The sequence below is a fragment of the Bos grunniens genome, chromosome 9, assembly GCF_055505025.1.
Source record: "Bos grunniens cultivar Pamir isolate PY7600 chromosome 9, Bosgru_T2T1.0, whole genome shotgun sequence".
In the NCBI taxonomy this organism is placed as follows: Eukaryota; Metazoa; Chordata; class Mammalia; order Artiodactyla; family Bovidae; genus Bos; species Bos grunniens.
In genome coordinates, this window is record NC_141173.1 from 16,501,985 (window position 1) to 16,525,132 (window position 23,148).

General features: G+C 42.7%; 1 protein-coding gene across 1 annotated transcript in view; it reads right to left on the reverse strand.

Moving 5' to 3' along the window:
* IMPG1 (interphotoreceptor matrix proteoglycan 1) overlaps window positions 1–23,148 on the reverse strand; it is a 157,108-nt gene that overhangs the window by 52,171 nt on the left and 81,789 nt on the right. The window contains exon 13 of the mRNA XM_086316885.1: window positions 138–146. Coding sequence (XP_086173011.1) covers window positions 138–146 — 9 coding nt within the window. The remainder of the gene's footprint in view (window positions 1–137; window positions 147–23,148) is intronic.

Consider the following 23,148-nt stretch of genomic DNA (forward strand, 5'->3'; position numbering starts at 1 on the left):
ACCCAGCTCCTAGAGCAGGCTGAGAATATGGGTTCTAAAACAGAGTCTGGCGATGTCCTAAGCACATCTGAAATACAAGAAGTTCTGTTTAAAGTATGTTTCTGATGCCTAGAAAAAGCACATAAGAAAATGCTCACCACTAATTACTAGAGAAATGTAAATCAAAACTACAATGAGTTATCACCTCACGCTGGTCAGAATAGCCACCATCAAAAAATCTACAAGCAATAAATGCTGGAGAGGATGTAGAGAAAAGGGAGCCTTCCTACACTGTTGGTGGGAATGTAAATTGATGCAGCCACTATGGAGAACAGTATGGAAGCTCCTTGAAGAACTAAACATAGAACTTCCATATGATCCAGCCCTCCCACTCCTAGGCATATAAAAAAACATGGTTAATCAGGATGCATGTACTCCAGTCTTCATTGCAGTGCTATTTACAATAGCCAAGATATGGAAGCAACCTAAATATCCCTCAATAGAGGAATGGATAAAGAAGATGTGGTATATATGTATGATGCAATATTACTCAGTGGATAAAACAAAGTAATGCTATTTCCTGAATATTCATTGGAAGGACTGATGCTGAAGCTGAAGCTCTGATCCTTTGGCCACCTGATGTGAAGAGCTGACTCATTCGAAAAGACTCTGATGCTGGGAAAGATTGAAGGAAGATGGGAGGAAAAGGGGATGACAGAGGATGAAATGGTTGGATGGATCACCGACTCAGGGGACATGAGTTTGAGCAAGCTCTAAGAGATGGTGAAGGACAGGGAAGCCTGTCATGCTTCAGTACACGGGGTTGCAAAAAGTTGGACACGACTGAGTGACTGAACAAGAACAACAAATGCCATCTGCAGCAATGCGGATCAACCTAGCAATTGTCATACCAGGTGACGTCAGTGAGACAGAGAAAGACATAAATTATATGATACTGCTTATATGTAGAATCTAAAAGAGTGATGCAAAAGAACTTATCCACAGACAGAAACAGAGTTCCAGATGTAGAAAGCAAACTTATGGTTATCAGGGGTAAGGGCTGGGGAAGGCATAAATTGGGAAATTGGGATTAACATACACATACATAAAATAGACAGCTACTATATAGCACAGCAAACTCCATTCAACACTCTGTAATGGCCTAAATGGGAAAAGAATTGTAAAAAGAGTGGATATATGAATATATGTAACAAATTCACTTTGCTCTACACATGAAACAACCACAACATTGTTAATCAACTATACTCCAATAAAATTTTTAAAAAAGTGAATGCAGTTTAGTTTTTTGTCAGGAAAAATTATGAAAGATTGTGATATGGATGTAAAAGATTACTGGGTGTCTTTTCAAAGGAATTCTGAGCATCAGTGAGCAGATTTTGAGAGGTTTTCTAATTCTAGAGAGTTCTGTGGTTTTCATTGTCTTCGGGCTATTTCACAACTCCATGAGCTATGAGAAACTAAAGGTAATGCAATAATTCTAGTCCATAGAGATGCAAGTGAAGTTTGTCTGATGGGGGGTCATTGATTTCCCTCCTCTGGAAGAAATGATTTCAAGCATTACATTTTACTGCCGGGTAGATTTTTGACCCAGTTTTGCATTAATTTGCAAATTCATGTCAGCATCCCTAATTGCTTATATCAGGGGTTGGCAAACTTTTCCTGAGAAGGGCCCAATAATAAATGTTTTAGGTTGTATGGCTCATCTGTTCTCTTTTACAACCACCCAGCTATGCTACTGTAGCTCTAAAACAGTCAGTAGACCAAGGGGCTTGGCTGTGTTCCAGTAAAACTTATTTATGGGGGGTTGAAATTGAATTTCATGTTCTTTTCACATGTCACAAAAGATTCTTTTGATTTTTTTTTTTCAGCCATTTAGAGATGTAAAAGCCATACTTAATGCAGGCTGTTTGGAAACCCTTGGTGGGCTAGGTTTGGCCCACTGGGCTATTGTCAATCCCTGACTTACATTTTGCCTGTCTTTGAATTCTCATCTGAACCAGTTGTAACATCTTATCTGTCCCATTGTTAACTAATGAGTTGGATAAAATCTTTGACGTGTGTTCATTTTATATTTGAATGAGAGTCATGATTTTACCCCTTTAGAGAATTATTCTTTACTGTTTGTCAAAGGCAGTTGGAATGAAATTCAACTGAGGTATTTGGAGACCATGACCACAGGCTGAAAGACTCTATGTCCTGAGTGAATATTAAAATCTTGGCAAATTTTCAGAACTGTATCTATATCTACGCTCTTCTGCAAAGGAACTGAACTGCACAATTAGATCCTCAGAGACGGCCCCTGCACTGTTAGAAAAGCTTTCCGGGTCATTCCAACATGCAGTCTGGATGGAGAATCAGTACATTTGAGGAAGTGGCATTTAAAAATATTACTCGATATAGCAATGATAAGTTGTTTCTTTGAGATAGACAGCATTTAATAAATAATGGATAGAACTCCTGTGACATTAACAATATATAATATTTTTTACAAAGAAACAGAGGAAAACAATAGGGAAAGTCTAGAGATCTCTTCAAGAAAATTAGAGATACCAAAGGAACATTTCATGCAAATATGAGCACAATAAAGCACAGAAATGGTATGGCCCTAACAGAAGCAGAAGATATTAAGAAGAGGTGACAAGAATACACAGAACTATACAAAAGGGATCTTCACAACCCAGATAATCCTGATGGTGTGATCACTCACCTAGAGCCAGACATCCTGGAATGTGAAGTCAAGTGGGCCTTAGGAAGCATCACTACGAACAAAGCTAGTGGAGGTGATGGAATTCCAGTTGAACTCTTTCAAATCCTAAAAGATGATGCTGTGAAAGTGCTGCACTCAATATGCCAGCAAATTTGGAAAACTCAGCAGTGGCCACAGGACTGGAAAAGGTGTTTTCATCTCAATCTCTAAGAAAGGCAATGCCAAAGAATGCTCAACTACCACAGTTGCACTCACACACTAGTAAAGTAATGCTCAAAATTCTCCAAGCCAGGCTTCAGCAATACATGAACCGTGAATTTCCAGATGTTCAAGCTGGTTTTAGAAAAGGAGAGGAACCAGAGATCAAATTGCCAACATCGGATGGATCATGGAAAAAGCGAGAGTTCCAGAAAAACATCTACTTCTGCTTTATTGACTATGCCAAAGCCTTTGACTGTGGGGACCACAACAAACATTGGAAAATTCTTAAAGAGATGGGCATACCAGACCACCTGACTTGCCTCTTGAGAATTGCGTACGCAAGTCAGGAAGCAATAGAACTGGACATGGAACAACAGAATGGTTCCAAATAGGGAAAGGAGTACATCAGGCTGTATATTGTCACCCTGCTTATTTAACTTATATTCAGAGTACATCATGAGAAACGCTGGGCTGCATGAAGCACAAACTGGAATCAAGACTGCTGGGAGAAATATCAATAACCTCAGATATGCAGATGACACCACCCTATGACAGAAAGTGAAGAGGAACTCAAAAGCCTCTTGATGAAAGTGAAAGAGGAGAGTGAAAAAGCTGGCTTAAAGCTCAACATTCAGAAAACGAAGATCATGGCATCTGGTCCCATCACTTCATAGTGAATAGATGGGGAAACAGTGACAGACTTTATGTTTCTGGGCTCCAAAATCACTGCAGATGGTGACTGCAGCCATGAAACTAAAAGATGCTTACTCCTTGGCAGGAAAGTTATGACCAACCTAGATAGCATATTAAAAAGCAGAGATATTACTTTGTCAACAAAGGTCCATCTAGTCAAGGCTGTGGTTTTTCCAGTGGTCATGTATGGATGTGAGAGTTGGACTGTGAAGAAAGCTGAGTGTCAAAGATGCTTTTGAACTGTGGTGTTGGAGAAGACTCTTGAGAGTCCCTTGGACTGCAAGGAGATCCAACCAGTCCATCCTAAAGGAGATCAATCTTGGGTGTTCATTGGAAGGACTAATGTTGAAGCTTAAACTCCAATACTTTGGCCACCTGATCCGAAAGGCTGATTCATTTGAAAAGGCCCTGATGCTGGGAAATATTGAAGGCAGGAGGAGAAGAGAATGATAGAGGATGAGATGGTTGGATGGCATCACTGACTCAATGGACATGAGTTTAAGTCACCTCCGGGAGTTGGCGATGGACAGGGAGGCCTGGCGTGCTACAGTCCATGGGGTCGCAAAGAGTTGGACAGGACTGAGTGACTGAACTGAACTGAACTGAACTGACTGAATATTCTTTTAGTTTAAAGCATAATAGAAAGATCCAATTACACGAAACAGATGATTATAAGATTATGAACATATTTAATCTTTTCCTAAACTTTTTCTAATTGTTTGGAAATTGGCAAGTTAAGGTTATTGCAAAACTCAAACATTAATTTTCATTATTGGACCCTTACTTCATTGCATAAAGAATTCAAGATGGACTGAAAACATAATAACAACCTGGTAAGTGTGATTTTCCACTCCATCTTATAGTGTTCTTAGTTTTTTGAAAAGGAAAACTTAGAGTCTTTTTTAAGCAGGACCTGTAAATTTTCCAGATTTCAAAGTTTTGAGTAACTTTGAGAACTCACTAATTGTGATGGGCCTGCAAGGAGATCCAACCAGTCCATTCTAAAGGAAATCAGTCCTGGGTGTTCTTTGGAAGGAATGATGCTAAAGCTGAAACTCCAGTACTTTGGCTACCTCATGCAAAGAGTTGACTCATTGGAAAAGACTCTGATGCCGGGAGGAGAAGGGGATGACAGAGGATGAGATGGCTGGATGGCATCACCGACTCGATGGACGTGAGTCTGAGTGAACTCTGGGAGTTGGTGATGGACAGGGAGGCCTGGCGTGCTGCGATCCATGGGGTCACAAAGAGTCAGACATGACTGAACGACTGAACTGAACTGAACTGAGCTCTGAAATACCAAGTAGCTATATACTTCCCTGACTTTTTATACCTCACAAAGTATTTTTATGTATTTTGTGTAAAATTAGCTTTGAAGATTTTAATAGGTATTATAAGAGTTAGTTACATTGCATAAAATTTGTAATTTATTTTCCATATGAAATCAAAACTCTTCTCAGTTTTTGACTCTTGTGACCCCATGAACTGTAGCCCACCAGGCTCTTCTATCCATGGGATTTCCCAGGCAAGGATACTGGAGTAGGTTGCCATTTCCTTCTCTAGGGGATCTTTCCAACTCCAGGAATAGAACCCATGTCTCCTGCATTGCAGGCAGATTCTTTACTGACTGAGCTACCCCGGAAGCCCTACTCAAATACTCACTAAATACAAGCTGTCTTTGACCTTTTGTCTTGGTCCTCTCTGCTCCTCTTTGGGGGTCTTCAGAGTTCAGTCCCTTCTGCCCTGACTCTCTGCCATTCACAGGCAGTGCACCTCACGGACTGCAGTGAAAATTACGCATTTTTGTGCTTTCTCCATCTTTCCTGTTGGTGAGACCCAGTGTAGTCTTATGTTGCTGACATATGTTTTACTTGCTTTCTATTCTCTATACCCATTCTTTATTTCATTTATGTCTATTAACCCCTCTTTGAGAAAGGCAAGGTAGGCATTGCTGTCCCATTTACAGAGAAAGACTGAGAAAACTTAGAAGTCCTACTCAAAATTTACTTTGGCTCCTCCCTAAAATTCAGTTTTCCTAACTTATCCATTTTACTTCCACCAAGACCCCCCTACCCCTAAGTTGTTGCTTCTCTGCCAGGGCTTCTTTCACTCATTCGTGTATGCATGCTTGCATTGAATTCAAGAAAACTATGCAGTATCTACCAGGTGCTGGCTACTTACAAGGCACAGGGGCAGTAGCAATGAACAAGATAAATTCATTCACTGCTGCTGCTAAGTCGCTTTAGTCGTGTCCGACTCTGTGCGACCCCATAGACGGCAGCCCATCAGGCTCCCCCGTCCCTGGGATTCTCCAGGCAAGAACATTGGAGCGGGTTGCCATTTCCTTCTCCAGTGCATGAAAGTGAAAAGTGAAAGTGAAGTCTCTCAGTCGTGTCTGACTCTTCACGACCCCATGGACTGCAGCGCACCAGGTTCCTCTGTCCATGGGATTTTCCAGGCAAGAGTACTGGAGTGGGGTGCCATTGCCTTCTCTGTCAATGCTTATAGTGGCCAAAATATGGCAATGACTCTATTTATTGAGCACCTTCTATGTATTTATGTATGTATCTAAAAGTCACATCTAAGTTATAAGGTGCAGATAAAGAAATTGAGATATAGACAATTAGACAGATAAATAAACTCTTAATAGAATCAGCAGTGTGTACTTAATAAGGCTGGTGTTAAGTACATGGGAGACCCATCGTCTCCAGGAACAACCAGTAGTTTAACGAGGTGCTGGATCTAATATACGTTATGAAGAACTGGAAGAAAAAGAGGTGGGTAGGCGGGTGGGTGGATGTGGGGACACCCAAAGAAGTGGCTCTGGTGAATCTTTGTGAATTACAAGCTACGTACAACAGAGAACAATCAGGGGCATGACAATCAGGGGGCATGTGGGTTTACTAACACGTGATTGATTGATTGAAGTCGCTCAGTCGTGTCAGACTCTCTGCGACCCCATGGACTATAGCCTGCCAGGTTCCTCCGTCCATAGGATTTTCCCAGGTAAGAATACTAGAGTGGGTGGGTCGCATGATGTAAAACAAAAGGTTAGTTTTTTACTTTTCAATAATGAATCTCTAAACTGCTTAAGTCCTATTTTCCAGGTAGTTCAACTGTCTTCGGGAACTGGGACAGGCAGGTCTACTGAGAACAGTATTCACCACCTCCTCCCCATTTTGTTTAGGGGGGAGGGTCCAGGAGCTGAGATTTGAGGGAGCATTAAACAAGGAGTCTAGAGAGACTTTCTTTCAATGAAAATACAGACTTCAGAAATTTCAAGTTAAGGAAAATTACAGCAGCTATATTTTTTAATGATTTTGAGTCTGACAGTTTAGCAACATGGTTGTTTATATTCCTCATAAAGTTTCACAATAAAAGGGTAATTGTATTTATCAATATTAGTGTACACTTTTTCTCAGGAGAGCAGCTCTCCCCATTCAACCTCAGGTCTTGATGAGGCTCCGCTGAAATTAATGAGCCCAGGAGAAGAAGGGGAAGACTTCTGAGTCAGAACACTTGTGAGGGCGAAGAAGCAGGTTGAATGAAGCTGGAGAAATGGGACTCAGATTCCATAGGGAATTATGCGATTAGCTACTCCAGTTCCCAACTGAAGAGGTCTCGCCACGCATGCCTCATGTGTTTCAAGCAAGATTGTTTCAGACCCAGTCACACACTTGGGGAATGCTGAATTTTAAAAACAAAATGTACCACAAAATTAACCAGCATGACGGAGAAACTGGGTTCATGAATGCTAAGAAGGGGACAAAATGTACTAGATCTGTATCAAAGGTTAACTCATACTGTTTCAATATTATATATCAAATATTAAGAAACATTTTGCAGAAAAACTTAAAAGTATCAAGGTATTGTGAATAAAAAATGCCATAACAGTAAAAGCATGTAGCAGCTGTGAAGCCATCACATTACAGCCACCCTGAGCCCTGAGGGAACTCAGGATGGAGGGCGGATGCTGCCTCCCAAGCCCCCCACCCCACCGCCCAGCACTGCAGTCACCCCTGGTGGTGCACCCAGAGCAGACTCAGGATGAGAAAACGCAGGATACTGGCCCCAGAGAATTGAGGTTCATATAAAAGGAATAGTTTCAGTGAGCCCAGCCCCCTGCATTATCCTATACATAGAAAAGTACCAAATTTTTAAACTTGAGATATACGATTTTCTTTAATTAACAGTAATCTTTTGATAGTCCAACTACCTGGTCTTCGTTGCAAAAACGCCTGTATATCCTGGCTCCTCCCCACCCCCTTGCCTCTTTAGAGCAGTCTCTCAGAGTTATCTGAGAGGCTTGGCCCCGGGCTTCAGTCCTCCATGTGGTCTGCTGAATAAAACATAAATCTCAACTTTTAGGTTGTGTATTTTTTTCTGTTGATGGTTTATCAGGAAGAGAAACAGTATGTACAAAGGCACAGACACGGAAGGGAGCAGGACGCTCAGCAGGCGGGACTGAGGGCAGCGTGACGTGGAGGCACTGTGGTGCTGCACGTGCGGGCGCGGAGAGCAGAGGGCCTGGGGCACTGCTAGGTTTCCCGCTCGGGCACTTTCACTGATGGTGGTTGTAGTCACTGGTTTAGATACTAAGTCGTGTCCAACTCTTGTGACCCCAAGGACTGGGGCCCTCCAGGTTCCTCTGTCCGTGGGATTTCCCAGGCAAGAATAGTGGAGTGAGTTGCCATTTGCTTCTCCGGGGGGTCTTCCCAACCCAGGGATGGAACCCAGCTCTTCGTACTGCAGACAGATTCTTTACATTCTGAGCGTAGTCACTGAGACAGGAAATACTTGGAGTGGGAGGGAGGGGTATGGGGGTGGGGTGGGGTAGGGGTTGGGGGGTGGGAAGTGGGAGGGAAACTTCAGTGTTTTTCATTTATAATCTAAAATGGAAAGGAGAAGAGCTACTCTGTGCATCTTATGGCAAAGTTTAGAAATTAATTAATTCAATGCAAAGGCATGGGAGAGCTTTGAAGATGTCAAATAAAGCCCAATAGCTATTCCTATGGAGTGGAGTTTCTCTAAATGTGCTCCAGGCCCCCAGCAGCACCTGAGCCCCTGGGAATTTGTTAGAAATGCTAATTTGCCCCACTTCACACCTACTGAATCAGAAACTCCAGGGGAAGGGCCCAGCAATCTGTGTCTTAACAAGATCTCCAGGGATTCTGATTCATGGAAAAGTTTATGAACACTGTAGAAGAGATGTCTACAATTTATTATGGGAAAATGTACAGTGGTTAAAGTACAGTTGAGGCAGGAGATAGGTGGGCTCCATGCTAGGCATTTACAACTAGCCTCTTGTTTGCATTTCCTGAAACCGGAGATAGATGGGCTCCAGGTTAGGCATTTATAATCAGCCTCCTGTTTCCTTTCTGAAATGGAAGTAACAACAGGAACAGGGTAAATAGCCAGGCTTTGCCTCCTGTGGACACCTTAAGAAAACAGTCCTCGCAGGCACAGAGAGGGGCTAAACTTTGGTTGAGTAAAGGATCAAGAGATCACATATTTCTCCTCCATGGGACAAGGGAGACACTACATATGTCTAGAAAGGCTTCTTGGGGTTCAGAATTCAGGGGATGCCAAGCCATTATGAGTCTTGCTCCTCCCAGACACCTTTGCATCGGAATCTATCTTGAAAAAACTTGCACACTCACGTTGGGGAGGGTCCTAGGGCAGGTCAGGTGTAGAAAAAGAAACCAAATAACTGGCCAAAGGTAAACAAAGACCCAGAAGAACTGTCCTACATTTAACTGCCTCTTTACTGTGCTCCTCCTCCTGAGGGAGGAGGCCCACACCCTTTCTCTCTGGGTGTGCATCTCTGCCTTGCTTCTATCTTAACTAAACAAAAGGTTTCTCTGTGTGCTCTCCCAGTTGTTGTGCTACGCCTCTAATGATAAACTCTGTACCTGCTGTATACTATACTAAACGATAAAGTTTTTTTCCTCCATGAGAAAAATGCATTTGTCACTGGAGTCAAGAGCCAGGGAAAGATAGCTTTTAGCCTCTAGCCTCTGCTGGTCTGGTGCTCAGGATTCCTGGTTTTCATCCAGACCGTGTGTGTGTGCTTAGTCACTCAGTCGTGTTCAACTCTTTGCAACCGCATGGACTGTAACTCTCCAGGCTCCTCTGTCCGTGGGGATTCTCCAGGCCAAAATACGGAGGTAGATTGCCATGCCCTCCTCCATGGGATCTTCCCAACCCAGGGATTGAACCCAGGTCTCCCACATTGCAGGCAGATTCTTTACCAGCTGAGCCACCAGGGATTCATCCAGGCTACCCAGGTTCAATTCCTGGGCAGGGAACTAACATCTAGAAACACACTACTGCTCACTGCTGCCTCTCCGAGATCACAGCGATGCAGGCATCCCAGCCGATCTGCCCCTGAGGGGGATGTAAAGCAACATTGTTCTTCAGCCCTCAATCCTTGGAATCCCTGTTTCGTCCACCAGTGCCCCTTTATTATAGTTTACTGGTAAATACTTGGGTCCAGAAGGGTTACATGAACATTTATGTTAAATACCAAAATCTGTGAGGGAACTCTTCTTTAGAATTAATTTATTAAAGACAAGAAAATTCAACTTTAGACAGCAGCTTTGTACTCTAAAAGTAAGAAAGCTATAATAAGATCACATTGAAGTTCTTTCAGAAACATTCTTCCATTTGACATATAAAATGCTTTTTATATCCGTGAAAGTCATTTTGGGAAAAAAATTAATGTTTCCTGCCATATATCTATAGAACTTGCTAAAAAGCAAATATATGTTAAAAGTATGTTTGAATTCCCAGGATGTTGTCAATACAAGCTGGGTAGGATCTTTCTTTGCTTACTTCTTAATGGAATATAAATCCTCCTGGGAAAGAGAGCTGGTATGACAGTTTTTAGTGGTTTTTGTCAAGTTACAGTTGCAGAAGACATTTGTATATCAGCTGATTAAAACCATAACATCTTGCCTCAATGCATTTTGTAAGTTGGTTTTGTAAATACATATTTTGAAGATATTACTAGAGTACACCACATTTTATCAGCTTGAGGGAATCCTTATGTGCAAAGGAGGGAAGAATGCAAGAGACTGGCTCTAAATTTCTGTTTTTCAAAGATAGTTTAGAAGCAAGAACTTCTGGGGGGATATCTTGCTGCTGCTGCTGCTGCTGCTAAGTCGCTTCAGTCGTGTCCAACTCTGTGCAACCCCATAGACGGCAGCCCATCAGGCTTCCCCGTCCCTGGGATTCTCCAGGCAAGAACACTGGAGTGGGTTGCCATTTCCTTCTCCAATGCATGAAAGTGAAAAGTGAAAGTGAAGTCGCTCAGTCGTGTTCCGACTCTTCGCGACCCCATGGACTGCAGCCTACCAGGCTCCCTTGTCCATGGGATTTTCTAGGCAAAAGTACTGGAGTGGGGTGCCATTGCCTTCTCCGAGGGGGTTATCTTAATAGTCTTAATTTCAAACTCGAGGCACCACTCAGCCTCAAGTGATCTATAAAGATCACTTAAATTGCCTTTAGTCTTTCAGATACCTGGCTAATTTCATGCTCTTGGTATTGACAGTCATACCTAAAATATATTTCATCTGCTTTTATTTTATAATGGATTTTGAATAATTTGCAAGATTTATTAAAAGTAATAAACAGTATTTGAAGAAATAATAGCCTAATCATATATTAGCATTAAGTAATAAAAATTCAGCTCCATAGGACATTGTAGGTGGTGGGGTGCAGGGAAGATTTACAGCATTCTGCAAAGGCTGAATGTACAGAGAATGTGAACATTAAGAAGAGAATCTGAATAACTCAGGCAACAGTTTATTTATTACCTGAACTAAGAAAATACATTCAAATGCTCCACATCTGCTGGGAGGAATTCTTGCATCATTAATATCTTTCAGAGAAAATCATCTCTTTCTACTTTTAATTTAACATTTTAACTACAGAAAATAAAGTGTTACATTGATGAGGTTCACATTTTACATCTATGACCTTGAATCAACTGTGGCACTTGTGTGTATCAACCTGCAGCCCCCAAAAGAAAGGCTGAGACTATCCCCTTATTTAAAATCCAGGGACATCATCATTGTCATTAACATCCATCCATTTTCCATCACCCACTCCTCCACCCCTTCATCCATCTATTCACCTAGAGTGTGTCTAGAGAGGCAAACAAGATAATGGTAAGAGCCGGTGTCCAAAGATGGAGTGAAATTGCTTCAATTCAAGTACAACTAAGGTGGATAACTACATCAGGAAGATGTCAGTAACAATGAGGACTACACCAGGTGATCATGATGTGTACTACTTTGTAGAACCTGATAGGTTTGGGTACACAAGGAGCTATTTACCTGGGAAAATAAGCAGTTCTGTTGCAATTTTAAAATTATTTAGCACAAACAGAAACAGACTCACAGACTTTGGAAACAAACTTACAGTTACCAAAGGGGAAAGGTGGAAGAAGTGAAAGTCGCTCAGTTGTGTCCGACCCTTTGGAGCCCAAGGACTATACAGTTCATGGAATTCTCCAGGTCAGAATACTGGAGTGGGTAGCTTTTCCCTTCTCCAGGGGATCCCCCCAACCCAGGGGTTGAACCCAGGTCTCCCGCATTGCAGGCAGATTCTTTACCAGCTGAGCCACAAGGGAAGCCCAAGAGTACTGGAGTGGGTAGCCTGTCCCTTCTCCAGGGGATCTTCCCGATCCAGGAATTGAACCGGGGTCTCCCACACTGCAGGTGGATTCTTTACCAACTGAGCTATGAGGGAAGCCCAGAGAGGGGAGGGAAGCCCAGAGAGGGGAGGGATAAATTAGGAGTTTGAGACTAACATATACATACTACAATATGTATACTAGATCATTTGTCAGGAAGCATTTAACAGGAGGCTTCCTGTGTGTTGTTTTGGATCTGTCATGAATCCTCTGTCCCTTATTAATTCCTGAATATTCAGGAATTAAGTGGAGCAGCAAGCTACTCCTGGGGGCTGAAGTATGCATGCATTTCCATACAGTGATAAGCAGCTATTTACGACGCTCTTCCTTTTTATGAACCATAGGGTAAAAGTGATTATTTACAACCCTCTCTTTCATATGGATGACTTCATGTTTCCTTGATAACTTGTAAGTTTTAATTTTATCTCTGCTGAAAATAGCTACCTTGTAAGACAGTATAACGGAGAAGGCAATGGCAACCCACACCAGTACTCTTGCCTGGAAAATCCCATGGACAGAGGAGCCTGGTAGGCTGCAGTCCATGAGGTCGCTAAGAGTCGGGCACGACTGAACGACTTCACTTTCACTTTTCACTTTCATGCACTGGAGAAGGAAATGGCAACTCACTCCAGTTTTCTTGCCTGGAGAATCCCTGGGATGGAGGAGCCTGGTGGGCTGCCGTCTATGGGGTTGCACAGAGTCAGACACGACTAAAGTGACTTAGCCGCAGCAGCAAGACAGTATAAATACTCACACAGTGTTGAATAAAACACCTTTGCTCCATCAGAGCTTTGGTCCCTGTGTCTCTCTCTCTTTCCCTCTCTCTTTCTCTGTCTCTCTTTTTCAGGCTGATCCCCTGGAGCGCAGAGGCTCTCTGAGTTCACTTTCCTGCCAGACTTCTAAGACCCTCTTGAGAAGGCGCTCTGCGCCTTCACCCCATCAAGAGGGCGCCTGAGGCCTTCTTGAACAGAGCAACCCCTGTGTCAGGGATTTTATTGGTTTTCTACATAAACCAAGGAATATCAGCCTCTTTCTCTCTCCTTTACTTTCTTATTGTCAACTCTGGACCACCAGGTTCTGGTCCAATCATTAACCAGGACCTACTGTACAGCATAGGAAACTGTACATAATTCTGCAAAAACCTGTATGGGAAAAGAATCTGAAAAATAATGGATATATATATATATATAGTCTATAACCAAACCACTTTACTATACATCTGAAACTAACACAGCATTGTAAATTAACTATAACCCCAACATAAAATAAAACATATTAAAAAATTACTTGATACATTGGGAGACAGTCACCTGTTTTATTATTTATTATTTGCACTTAATAAGGGGACAGTTTCAAAGTGCAATGGCCTGTGTGTTCCTACAATACTGGAAATGAAATGGCTGGATAGCAGAGCTCTGTGTTGGGTGTGGATGAGCAATGAATTGCAGGAATGCCCCCTCCAACCTTTGTTTCTCTAGCCTGGGGTGGGAGTGGGGTAGAAGCACTGCTCTTCTGCATCTATGGGCAGCCTCTCTCCTGTCTGGCTTCTCAGTTCCTCTGTTAACTAACAGATTCCTTGCATTAAATTCACTTTCTTGTAAATAATACTTTAAATCATTATAAAATTGCTCATGTTTGACTTTTGGCCTAAAAAAAGGGCAACCTCATGCCTGAAAGAGTTTCTGTTTTGTTTTTTTGTTTTTTTTTTGGGCAACCTCATGCCTGAAAGAGTTTCTGTTTTTTTTTTTTCCTGGTTAAATTCTGACTCTTACAGGTCAACTAAGGAAGGAATTCTTTCCACCAAAAAGGGACTTTAAAATGCTGATCCTGACACCACATTGTAAATCAACTCTACTCCAATTAAAAAAAAAATGCTGGCCCTGGCAGAGGGGAACTCAGAGCGCAGAGAGCACAGGGGGCCAGAACATAGTGTTGGGATCGGGAGGAGGCAGAGGGCAGAAGATTTGGCTGGCCAGTCCAGGGAACATGTTAAGGCAGCCAACATTTTCCAGGTGGACCAGATCCAAGGTGATAATCTTACACTGATGGGGTGGGTCATTAGGGAAGAAAAATTTAAAAATTAATTCTGAACCCTTCTGAAAAGCATATTTCAGTGAATGCCTGGAAAAATGAATACATTTCCTCATCCCAAAGAATGCTTTAGTGACTTACAACAAACCTTTTTGCCATCCTTGTAAATACCCCCGTCTGTACTGTTTACATTGTTATCTGGTCTATTGCAACCCTGCTACTCCATGACCTGGCACCGGGTTGCTGTACAAAGCTTGGAGGGGAGTACTGCTCATAGAACACAAAGTTAGCAAGACTTAGTTCTATTTGCCCTGGGCCTACTGGGTCCTGAGGCAAAAGGAAAAATGTGTGCCCCTGTATACAGTTAGGAAAAATTAGCAAAAGCACTACCAAAAAACCCCCCAAACCAAGTCAAACCATAACTCTCTGTGAAACACTATGTTATTCAGTCATTTGCACCAATGTCAACCCCCAGAAATCTGTCTGAAGGGGCACAAAAGCTGCACACATTGGAAATGCCTGTCACTTTCATATGGTAATACAGGATTGTAGAACCAACAACAGCTATCTTTGTTTAAAATGTTGATATTTTGTTCCTCATGAGTTTTTGCATTATTTTTTAATTGGAGTATAATTGTTTTACAATGTTGTGTTACTTTCTCTTGTACAACAAAGTGAGTCAGCTATATTTATACATACATCCCTTCTTTCTTGAGCCTCCCTTCCACTCCACACATCCCACCCTTCTAGGTCATCACAGAGCACAGAGTTGAGTTCTCTGTACTCTACAGCAGCTTCCCACTAGCTAGCTATTTTACACATGGTAGTGTATATGAGTGCGTAAACTCCGGAAGTTGGTGATGGACAGGGGGGCCTGGCGTGCTGCAGTCCATAGGGTCGCAGAATCAGACACGAGTGAGCAACTGAACTGAACTGAGTGTATATAAGTCAATCCTAATCTCCCTGCATTAATCTTGATTTTTTTTGAAATCTTACATTTCAGTATTATCTTGATGACTGAGTCTGTTGGATCGCCCTTAAATCTGTGCCTCACTAAACCCGGTTCTGCTGGGGTGCTACTTGTCACACCTGCACTGAAGGCATGTTAAGATTAGGTTGAGAGAAGCAAGAGAAAGGGCTGAATGTCTGTTCAGGAGTTCATGAAGGAACCAAGAAAAAATATTCCAGTGTGAATTCGAGGTCCTAAGAATTCCTATAATAAAGTCTGAGGAAGAAAAACCAGGTCCATTGAGTCCTGGGCAAATTGACTTTATATTTGCCAGGTGGTGGGCACCCTGAAGACACAGATCTGGATGGGGATCAGGATAAAGATACTTTATTGTTTATCATAGGTTTCCCAAGAAAACTTGAAATTGGGAAAATGGCCTTACAACAGAAGAGAATGACATCTGTAATAGAACCTGCCTTGAGAGGACTAGAGGATTTCATTGCAGATTTATTGCTATCAGCAATAAATATGATATGTCAGATTGGATCTCTAGTCCAGCCTGTGCTTCCTAACGAGAGAAAATGAGAATTTCCCGGGGAAAAATGAACTGAGAAATCCATTAATTTGTGTGTGGAGGTTGCAAACTTGAAAAACAAACACAAAACAAGCCTACAAACCAACAAACCCCCTCAGATCAGTTTCATGAAAACAGGAGAGTTTCATACCTCTCATATATGATGAAACAACAGATAAAATTGCTCCAGAAATGAGCCTTCTGATATTTTCTTTCCTTTTTTTGGAGGGGGGTGGGGTAGGGTGGGGAGCGTTGTTCTGTGCAGATATGTGGGATCTTAGTTCCCCAACCAGAGATGGAGTTCTAGGCTCCTACAGTGGAAGGGTGGAGTCCTCACCGTTGGCTGGCCAGGGAAGTCCCCAGAAATGAGCCTTCTACTGTAGTATGCAATCTCAGGAAAGTTTCACAGTATTTTTTTGGTTTTCTTTTTCATGCAGGAATTAAGGGCACCCATGAATCAGTGAATGGGCCTTCCTGGTGGCTCAGGGATAAAGAATCTGCCTGCAATGCAGCAGACACAGGAGATTCGGGTTCCACTACTTAGTCAGGAAGATCCCCTGGAGATGGAAATGGCTACCCACTCCAGGGTTCTTGCCTGGAGAATTCCATGGACAGAGGAGCCTGAGGAATACAGTCCATAGAGTTGCAGAGTCTGACGCGACGGAAGTGACTGAGCACAGCATAGAGATCAGCGATGCCAGCTGGCAGGTTCCATTTTCCGAAGGGAGTCTTAAGGCAGTTGGGGCCTGGTACGGCAGCACTGCTGCTGCTGCTGCCAAGTCGCTTCAGTCGTGTCCGACGCTGTGTGACCCCATGGATTGCCGCCCACCAGGCTTCCCCGTCCCTGGGACTCTCCAGGCAAAAACACTGGAGTGGGTTGCCATTTCCTTCTCCAATTTCTTTGCTTCTGCTTAGCATCCTCTGAGCCTCAGAAGCAGCAGCCTCACTGGGAAGAACCTCAGCAGAGGGATTCACCTGGGGTGAAGTGGAAAAGGGTCTTCCCCCAGCCCTCTTTGCAGGAAGATGGGGAGGTCCTCTTGCTCAATTTCTGTCAGACACTAATGTCTTGCCGCATATTCTCACCCTTATGTGCATGACAGTTATTCAAAATATCCAGTTCCTTAGAGCCCTGTGAAAATCCTGTGTAAAGTTTGTGAGTTAGCTAATTGCAGGTACCCAACCCCGTAGTGGTGTGGCTTTGTCCACTCAAAGGGCGACTCTGACCCATCCTAAAGGAGATCAGTCCTGGGTGTTCACTGGAAGGACTGATGCTGAAGCTGAAACTCCAATACTTTGGCCACCTGATGGTGAAGAGCTGACTCATTTGAAAAGACTCTGATGCTGGGAAAGATTGAAAGAAGGAGGAGAAGGGGATGACAGAGGATGAGATGGCTGGATGGCATCACTGATTCATTGGACATGAGTTTGAGTAAACTCCAGGAGTTCGTGATGGACAGGGAGGCCTGGCGTGCTGCAGTCCACGAGGTCACAAAGAATCAGATAAGACTGAGCGACTGAGCTGAACTGAACTGCCCCCTCAAATCAGTTCAGCTTTTCTCCTTTCCCTGGTTCTTGATCAACCTTTACTCCTTTGAACTGGCTCTCCAGGGACTTAATCAGCTCCAGTTCCATCCCCAGCTCCCTTTCCAGAAGCCTCTTTCCCCCCAGCTGATAAGACCCCCCTCTTGCATGGTACCTCTCGCCACCGCCGCTGTTCTGTTCCCAAGGTCTCTATCACTGGCAGCCCTCTAGATCCCATGATTAAAACGAGTATTTCCCACAATTGGTGGTGGTTTAGTCACCAAGTTGTGTCTCACTCTTGTGACCCCATAGACTGTAGCCCACCAGGCAGGCTCCTCTGTCCATTTTCAGCTGAAATGAAATGAAATGAAAATCCATTTCAGGGATTTTCAGCTAAGCATACTGGAGTGGGTTGCCATTTTCTTCAGGGAATCTTCCCAAGCCAGGGATGGAACCACAGTCCCTTTGCATTGCAGGCAGATTCTTTACTGATGAACCACCACGGAAGTCCATTTTCCACAATTAAAAGGCCCTTAAGCTATTGTGGTTTGTATTCTGTCTTATTTCCCTTCTTCCATCTTTCCTCTTTCTCTCCACTGCCCAGTTCTCTCAGCTGTAATATTTCCTGTTCTGTTTCTTGAATATTTCTTCTCAGTTTCATGTCCAACTATCTCTACTTAAAATTATCATACAAAAAATACTTAAAGCAGACAGTGGTACACCTCATTTGCTCACTACCCTCAAGTCACTCTAGCTTTCAAAGTTGAAGAAATTTACAAGAATGTCACACAACCTAGAGGGGTGGGATGGGGTGGGAGGTGGGAGGGAGGTTCCAGAGGGAGGGGACGTGTGTATACCTATGGTAGATTCATGTTGATGCATGGCAGAAACCAACACAACATTGTAAAGCAATTATCCTCCAATTAAAAATAAATTAAAAAAAATAAAGAGTGTCAAATATACAACTGAGGGCTCGACTAAAGTGATGGCAAACTCTCCTGGAAAGACTCAAATCAATGGGCAGTTTGTCATCCTACAGAATGAAGGCCTGGATTGAAAACCTTAAGAGAGACACTTTCTTAAATTTCAGACATGCTCATTCAAAGCAAACAAACAAATAGATGCAAATAGAAGTATTCATTTACCTCTTGTCAATGCTTTCAATTGTCCTCTCCATAAATATAGCTTGGTAAGTTTTGTCAGTACTGCCTTTGGATGCTATTTTGTGAGCGTTTTATTAAAATTCTGTGAATTAGCACTTGTATTAACATTTCAAATAGCATAAAGCTAATACACATGCTCTGGCAAGGATTTTACCTAATCTGAGAGTACAGAGAACTTGCCAAGTAGCATGGGAGAGTTGTTATTCTTCTATCTCATTCATTGCCAAGCAGAAAAGAAAAAATAAGAGAGGTGGACGAAATTGAAAAATCCTCTTATCTTTTGGCTTATTCAGTGGTCAAAAGAGATTAAATTCTCTCTGTGATGATAGAATCTAAAGATGAAGGTCCTGTTTTCTGACACTTACATTTTTAAGGTCAGATGGATGATGTGACCTATCTCTTCGAGCAGAAGGGCATGTCAATGACCCATTTGCTCAGTCGCCTGTGTAGACTTCCTTCTAGAAACTGACCACAGCATGCAACTTGTAGTCTCTTGATGCCTTTAGAAATGCAGTTTCATCTTATAACTAAAAAATTAAAGGAAACATTCATGGGAATTTCTGTCCATGTAAATGGATAGAATTCCATTGTAGATCCTCTTGCTATTTCTATCTGAAGATTGCTAAAATGTCACTGTCCCTCAATGGAAGAGTTGCTTCTTTGATTACAGTGCTGATCCTGTTGTAAACCTGCAGTTCTCCACAGCAGGACCCAGGGGACAATCATTCCCCAGTCTCAAAGGTGACCTTGCCTGCTCCAGGTTACTACTCTCTGGCCTCAAACCATTTGTACAACCAGAGGCTCACACTCTGTAAAAATGGGAAAAAGAGGGTCAGAAACATTTTCCTTTCCACCGTAATTCTGATGTTACCACATATGGGTCAAGATAACACACGAGACAGCAGTCCTGTACCTATGGATATGCCCAGTCCCTCGAGAAGTGACTCAGGTGGGAATGCATGACTAGAGAATTGGTTAGATGTCTCTTGGACATCTGTCTGGCCTCTGTCACGCTGGTGCCTCTCTCTCCATGGCTCTCTTCTGGGCAATGCTCTTTCTACTGTGTGTTTCCTGCCCCTCTTTCTACCATGGGTTCCTCTTCCAAATGGCACAAATACTGACCTCCTATTATCACTGATGACAAACATATGCACACGAAGATTAAGGGCATTCCATCAGGCCACCCTGCTTTCTGTTTGCATCAGATGAATTGTCAAATTACTACCTGATTCTGTTTATTCTAGTCCTGACTTTGCCTCTTTTCCTGCTGAAATAAGGTATAAAGCACCTGTTGGTTTTTTTTTTTTTTTTAACCTACTATTTTGAGCTCATTAAAGACATACCAGCAACAGTTAGAACTGGACATGGATCAACAGACTGGTTCCAAATAGGAAAAGGAGTACGTCAAGGCTGTATATTGTCACCCTGCTTATTTAACTTATATTCAGAGTACATCATGAGAAACACTGGGCTGGAGGAAGCACAAGCTGGAATTAAGATTCGCTGGAGAAATATCAATAACCTCAGATATGCAGATGATACCACCCTTATGGCAGAAAGTGAAGAAGAACTAAAGAGCCTCTTGATGAAAGTGAAAGAGGAGAGTGAAAAAGTTGGCTTAAAGCTCAACATTCAGAAAACGAAGATCATGGCATCTGGTCCCATCACTTCATGGCAGACAGATGGGGAAACAGTGGAAACAGTCACTGACTTTATTTTTTGGGGCTCCAAAATCACTGGCAGATGGTGACTGCAGCCATGAAATTAAAAGACACTTGATCCATGGAAGGAAAGTCATGACCAACCTAGACAGCATATTAAAAAGTAGAGACATTACTTTGTCAACAAAGGTCCATCTACTCAAGGCTATGGTTTTTCCAGTAGTCATGTATGGATGTGAGAGTTGGACTATAAAGTAAGCTGAGCACTGAAGAATTGATGCTTTTGAACTGTGGTGTTGGAGAAGACTCTTGAGAGTCCCTTGGACTGCAACGAGATCCAACCAGTCCATCTTAAAGGAGATCAGTCCTGGGTGTTCATTGGAAGGACTGATGTTGAAGCTGAAACTCCAATCCTTTGGCCACCTGACGTGAAGAACTGACTCACTGGAAAAGGCCCTGATGCTGGGAAAGATTGAGGGCAGGAGGAGAAGGGGATGACAGAGGATGAGATGGTTGGATGGTATCACTAACTCAATGGACATGCGTTTGGGTGGACTCCGGGAGTTGGTGATGGACAGGGAAGCCTGGAGTGCTGCGGTTCATGGGGTCGCAAAGAGTCAGACACAACTGAGCGACCAAACTGAACTGAGTATGGTTAATTTTATGTGTCACGTTGGCTAGGCCATGGTACCCAGATATTTGGTCAACCAGATAGCCGGTTCTGTGAAAGTATTTTTTAGATGAGGTTAAGATTCAAATTGTTAACTTTGTGTGAAACAAATGACCTCTATAGTGTGGAAGGTCCTTATTCAATCAGTTGAAGGCCTCAGTTAAAAAAAAGAAATGAACCTGACCTCCCCATAGGAGTTGGAAATTCTGTCAGCAGATTCTTTCCCTGGGTCTCTGGTCTGCCAGAGAGTCAAGTCCTTAAAGTCAATCAGTTTCTCTCCAGACACACACACACACACACACCCTACTAGTTCTTCTTTGGAGAACCCTGACTAATACATTTGCAGTCAGATTCTTTACCACCTGAGCCACAGGGAAGCCCGACTAATACATGCATTGAACATTCAACTCACCTCTGGGTGAAATTCTAACTACTTAAGGGGGCCTTTCTCATACATATTCAAATCCCTATTCTCTGACCTGTACTGGTTTTTCAAAGAAAGAGAGAGAGGCTGAGGAGGGAAAGAAAGAGAAAGAGGGAATATGTTGATCATTATACTCCATTATGTTTCAGGGTAAGAAGAAATTTGATGTCTCATGTATAATATGGTTGACCACGGAACTGTTCAACCTTGTGATCATGCTCATACTTCTCCTCCACTTACCACTAGCCCTGTTTTATTTTTTATTTTAATTCTATTCTAGTTTTAAATAAAATCTTTTGTGTTTCTTCTTCCTCCCCTCTTCCTCTGCTCCTACCCTTTCCCTTGCCCCTAAAGCTTCATACTACATGTGTGACAAAATCTCACTGTCCTACTTTTCATCCATCAAGCTGTGGCCAGACCAACTTTCCCAAGTCCCATCTTCACCATTCCCCTTGATTTCCTGAAAAGTTGGAACAAACTTTTTTTTCCTGATTTTCAAAGTCTTGCTTGATATTTGCCCTCTTCCTACTTATTTTTCTGTCTTCTATCCTGAATCCCCAACCTCTGCCTCTGTGCCTCCTTGGGGCCACTTACATCTCACATATGCCTTCTTTGGTGCTTCTGCTTTTCACTAATACACGTCCCTGTAACCTAAAACAATTGTATACATACATATGTTTAGTCCAGAAAAAAATTTTTAGTCTTTATACATAAAAATCTTACATTGTTCTATTTCTTGTGTATAGGTCTTGAATAAAGGGAGCAGAGGGGAAGCACACTGTGGTCCGATATGAACTCACCTCCCTTTCCAGAGCCAAATTTGTAGCATTATCATAATTGAGATCTCTAACATGAAACAAGAGTACTGGAGTGGGTAGCCATTTCGTTCCCCAGGGGATCTCAACCCAGGGACTGAACCTGGGTCTCCTGCATTGTAGGCAGATTCCTTACTATCTGAGCCACCAGGGTGGCCCCTTCAACATGAAATTTTAATTTTCCTCTAAATCTAGGCCTTGAAAACATCACAGACATATGTGACAGTGCATTCATATCTTAAAGATAGATTTCCTTCAGTATTTTTCCTGTTCAATGTCACATTAGTTTCTTCCTTTTGTCTTACCTTTTTATATTTTTCCTGAAAATGTTCTCAATTCTCTACATGTGATAAGAGTTCTGTTAAGATTCTCATAAAAGCTTGCTTTTGGGATGCATTTAAAGGTGAATGCACGCAGAGACACTGGCCTGGTCGTTAGAGCTGCTTTGCACTGAGGTTTGATTCTGGGACTTGAGTTCACCAGGTTTATTCTAATTGCCTCAGTGCCACCATGTGTGAAAGGAGACAGAACTGAGCTGATGCCCGATGCCCCAGGAGGGACCACAGAGCCTGTGGTGTGGGGCACATGTCCCACAGAGCTGGTTCTCCAGTGCTGCTGAGATGCTGGCCCTGTAGCTACAGTGAGGAAGATACAAAAACAACTCCTGGGGTGTGTCAGCAGCCACTCCAAGAAGCAAGAGGATAGGATGCAGATGCTAAACCCAAAGTGAAAAATATGATAGATGCCAAAAATTGAAATAAAAAACCAAACCAAATGAAAGCCCCTGGGTGGTTAGAATGGAACCTCTAAGTCAGTCTGTGTTGGAGGATCAAGTGCTCACAGGGGCTGTGAGCTCTACAGATGTGAAGTGATCTTGGAGACAGTTTCCTAAAGTGGGCCCTAAAGAGACATCCTGAGTCACTGGAAATAATTATCTTGACGCATTTAGGTGGCACAGTTTTCTGTACCCATCGACCTCTCCTTTTCTCCTCTCTGTAAAATACTTGACAGATTAATCGAAAGCATTGCTAATAATGGACA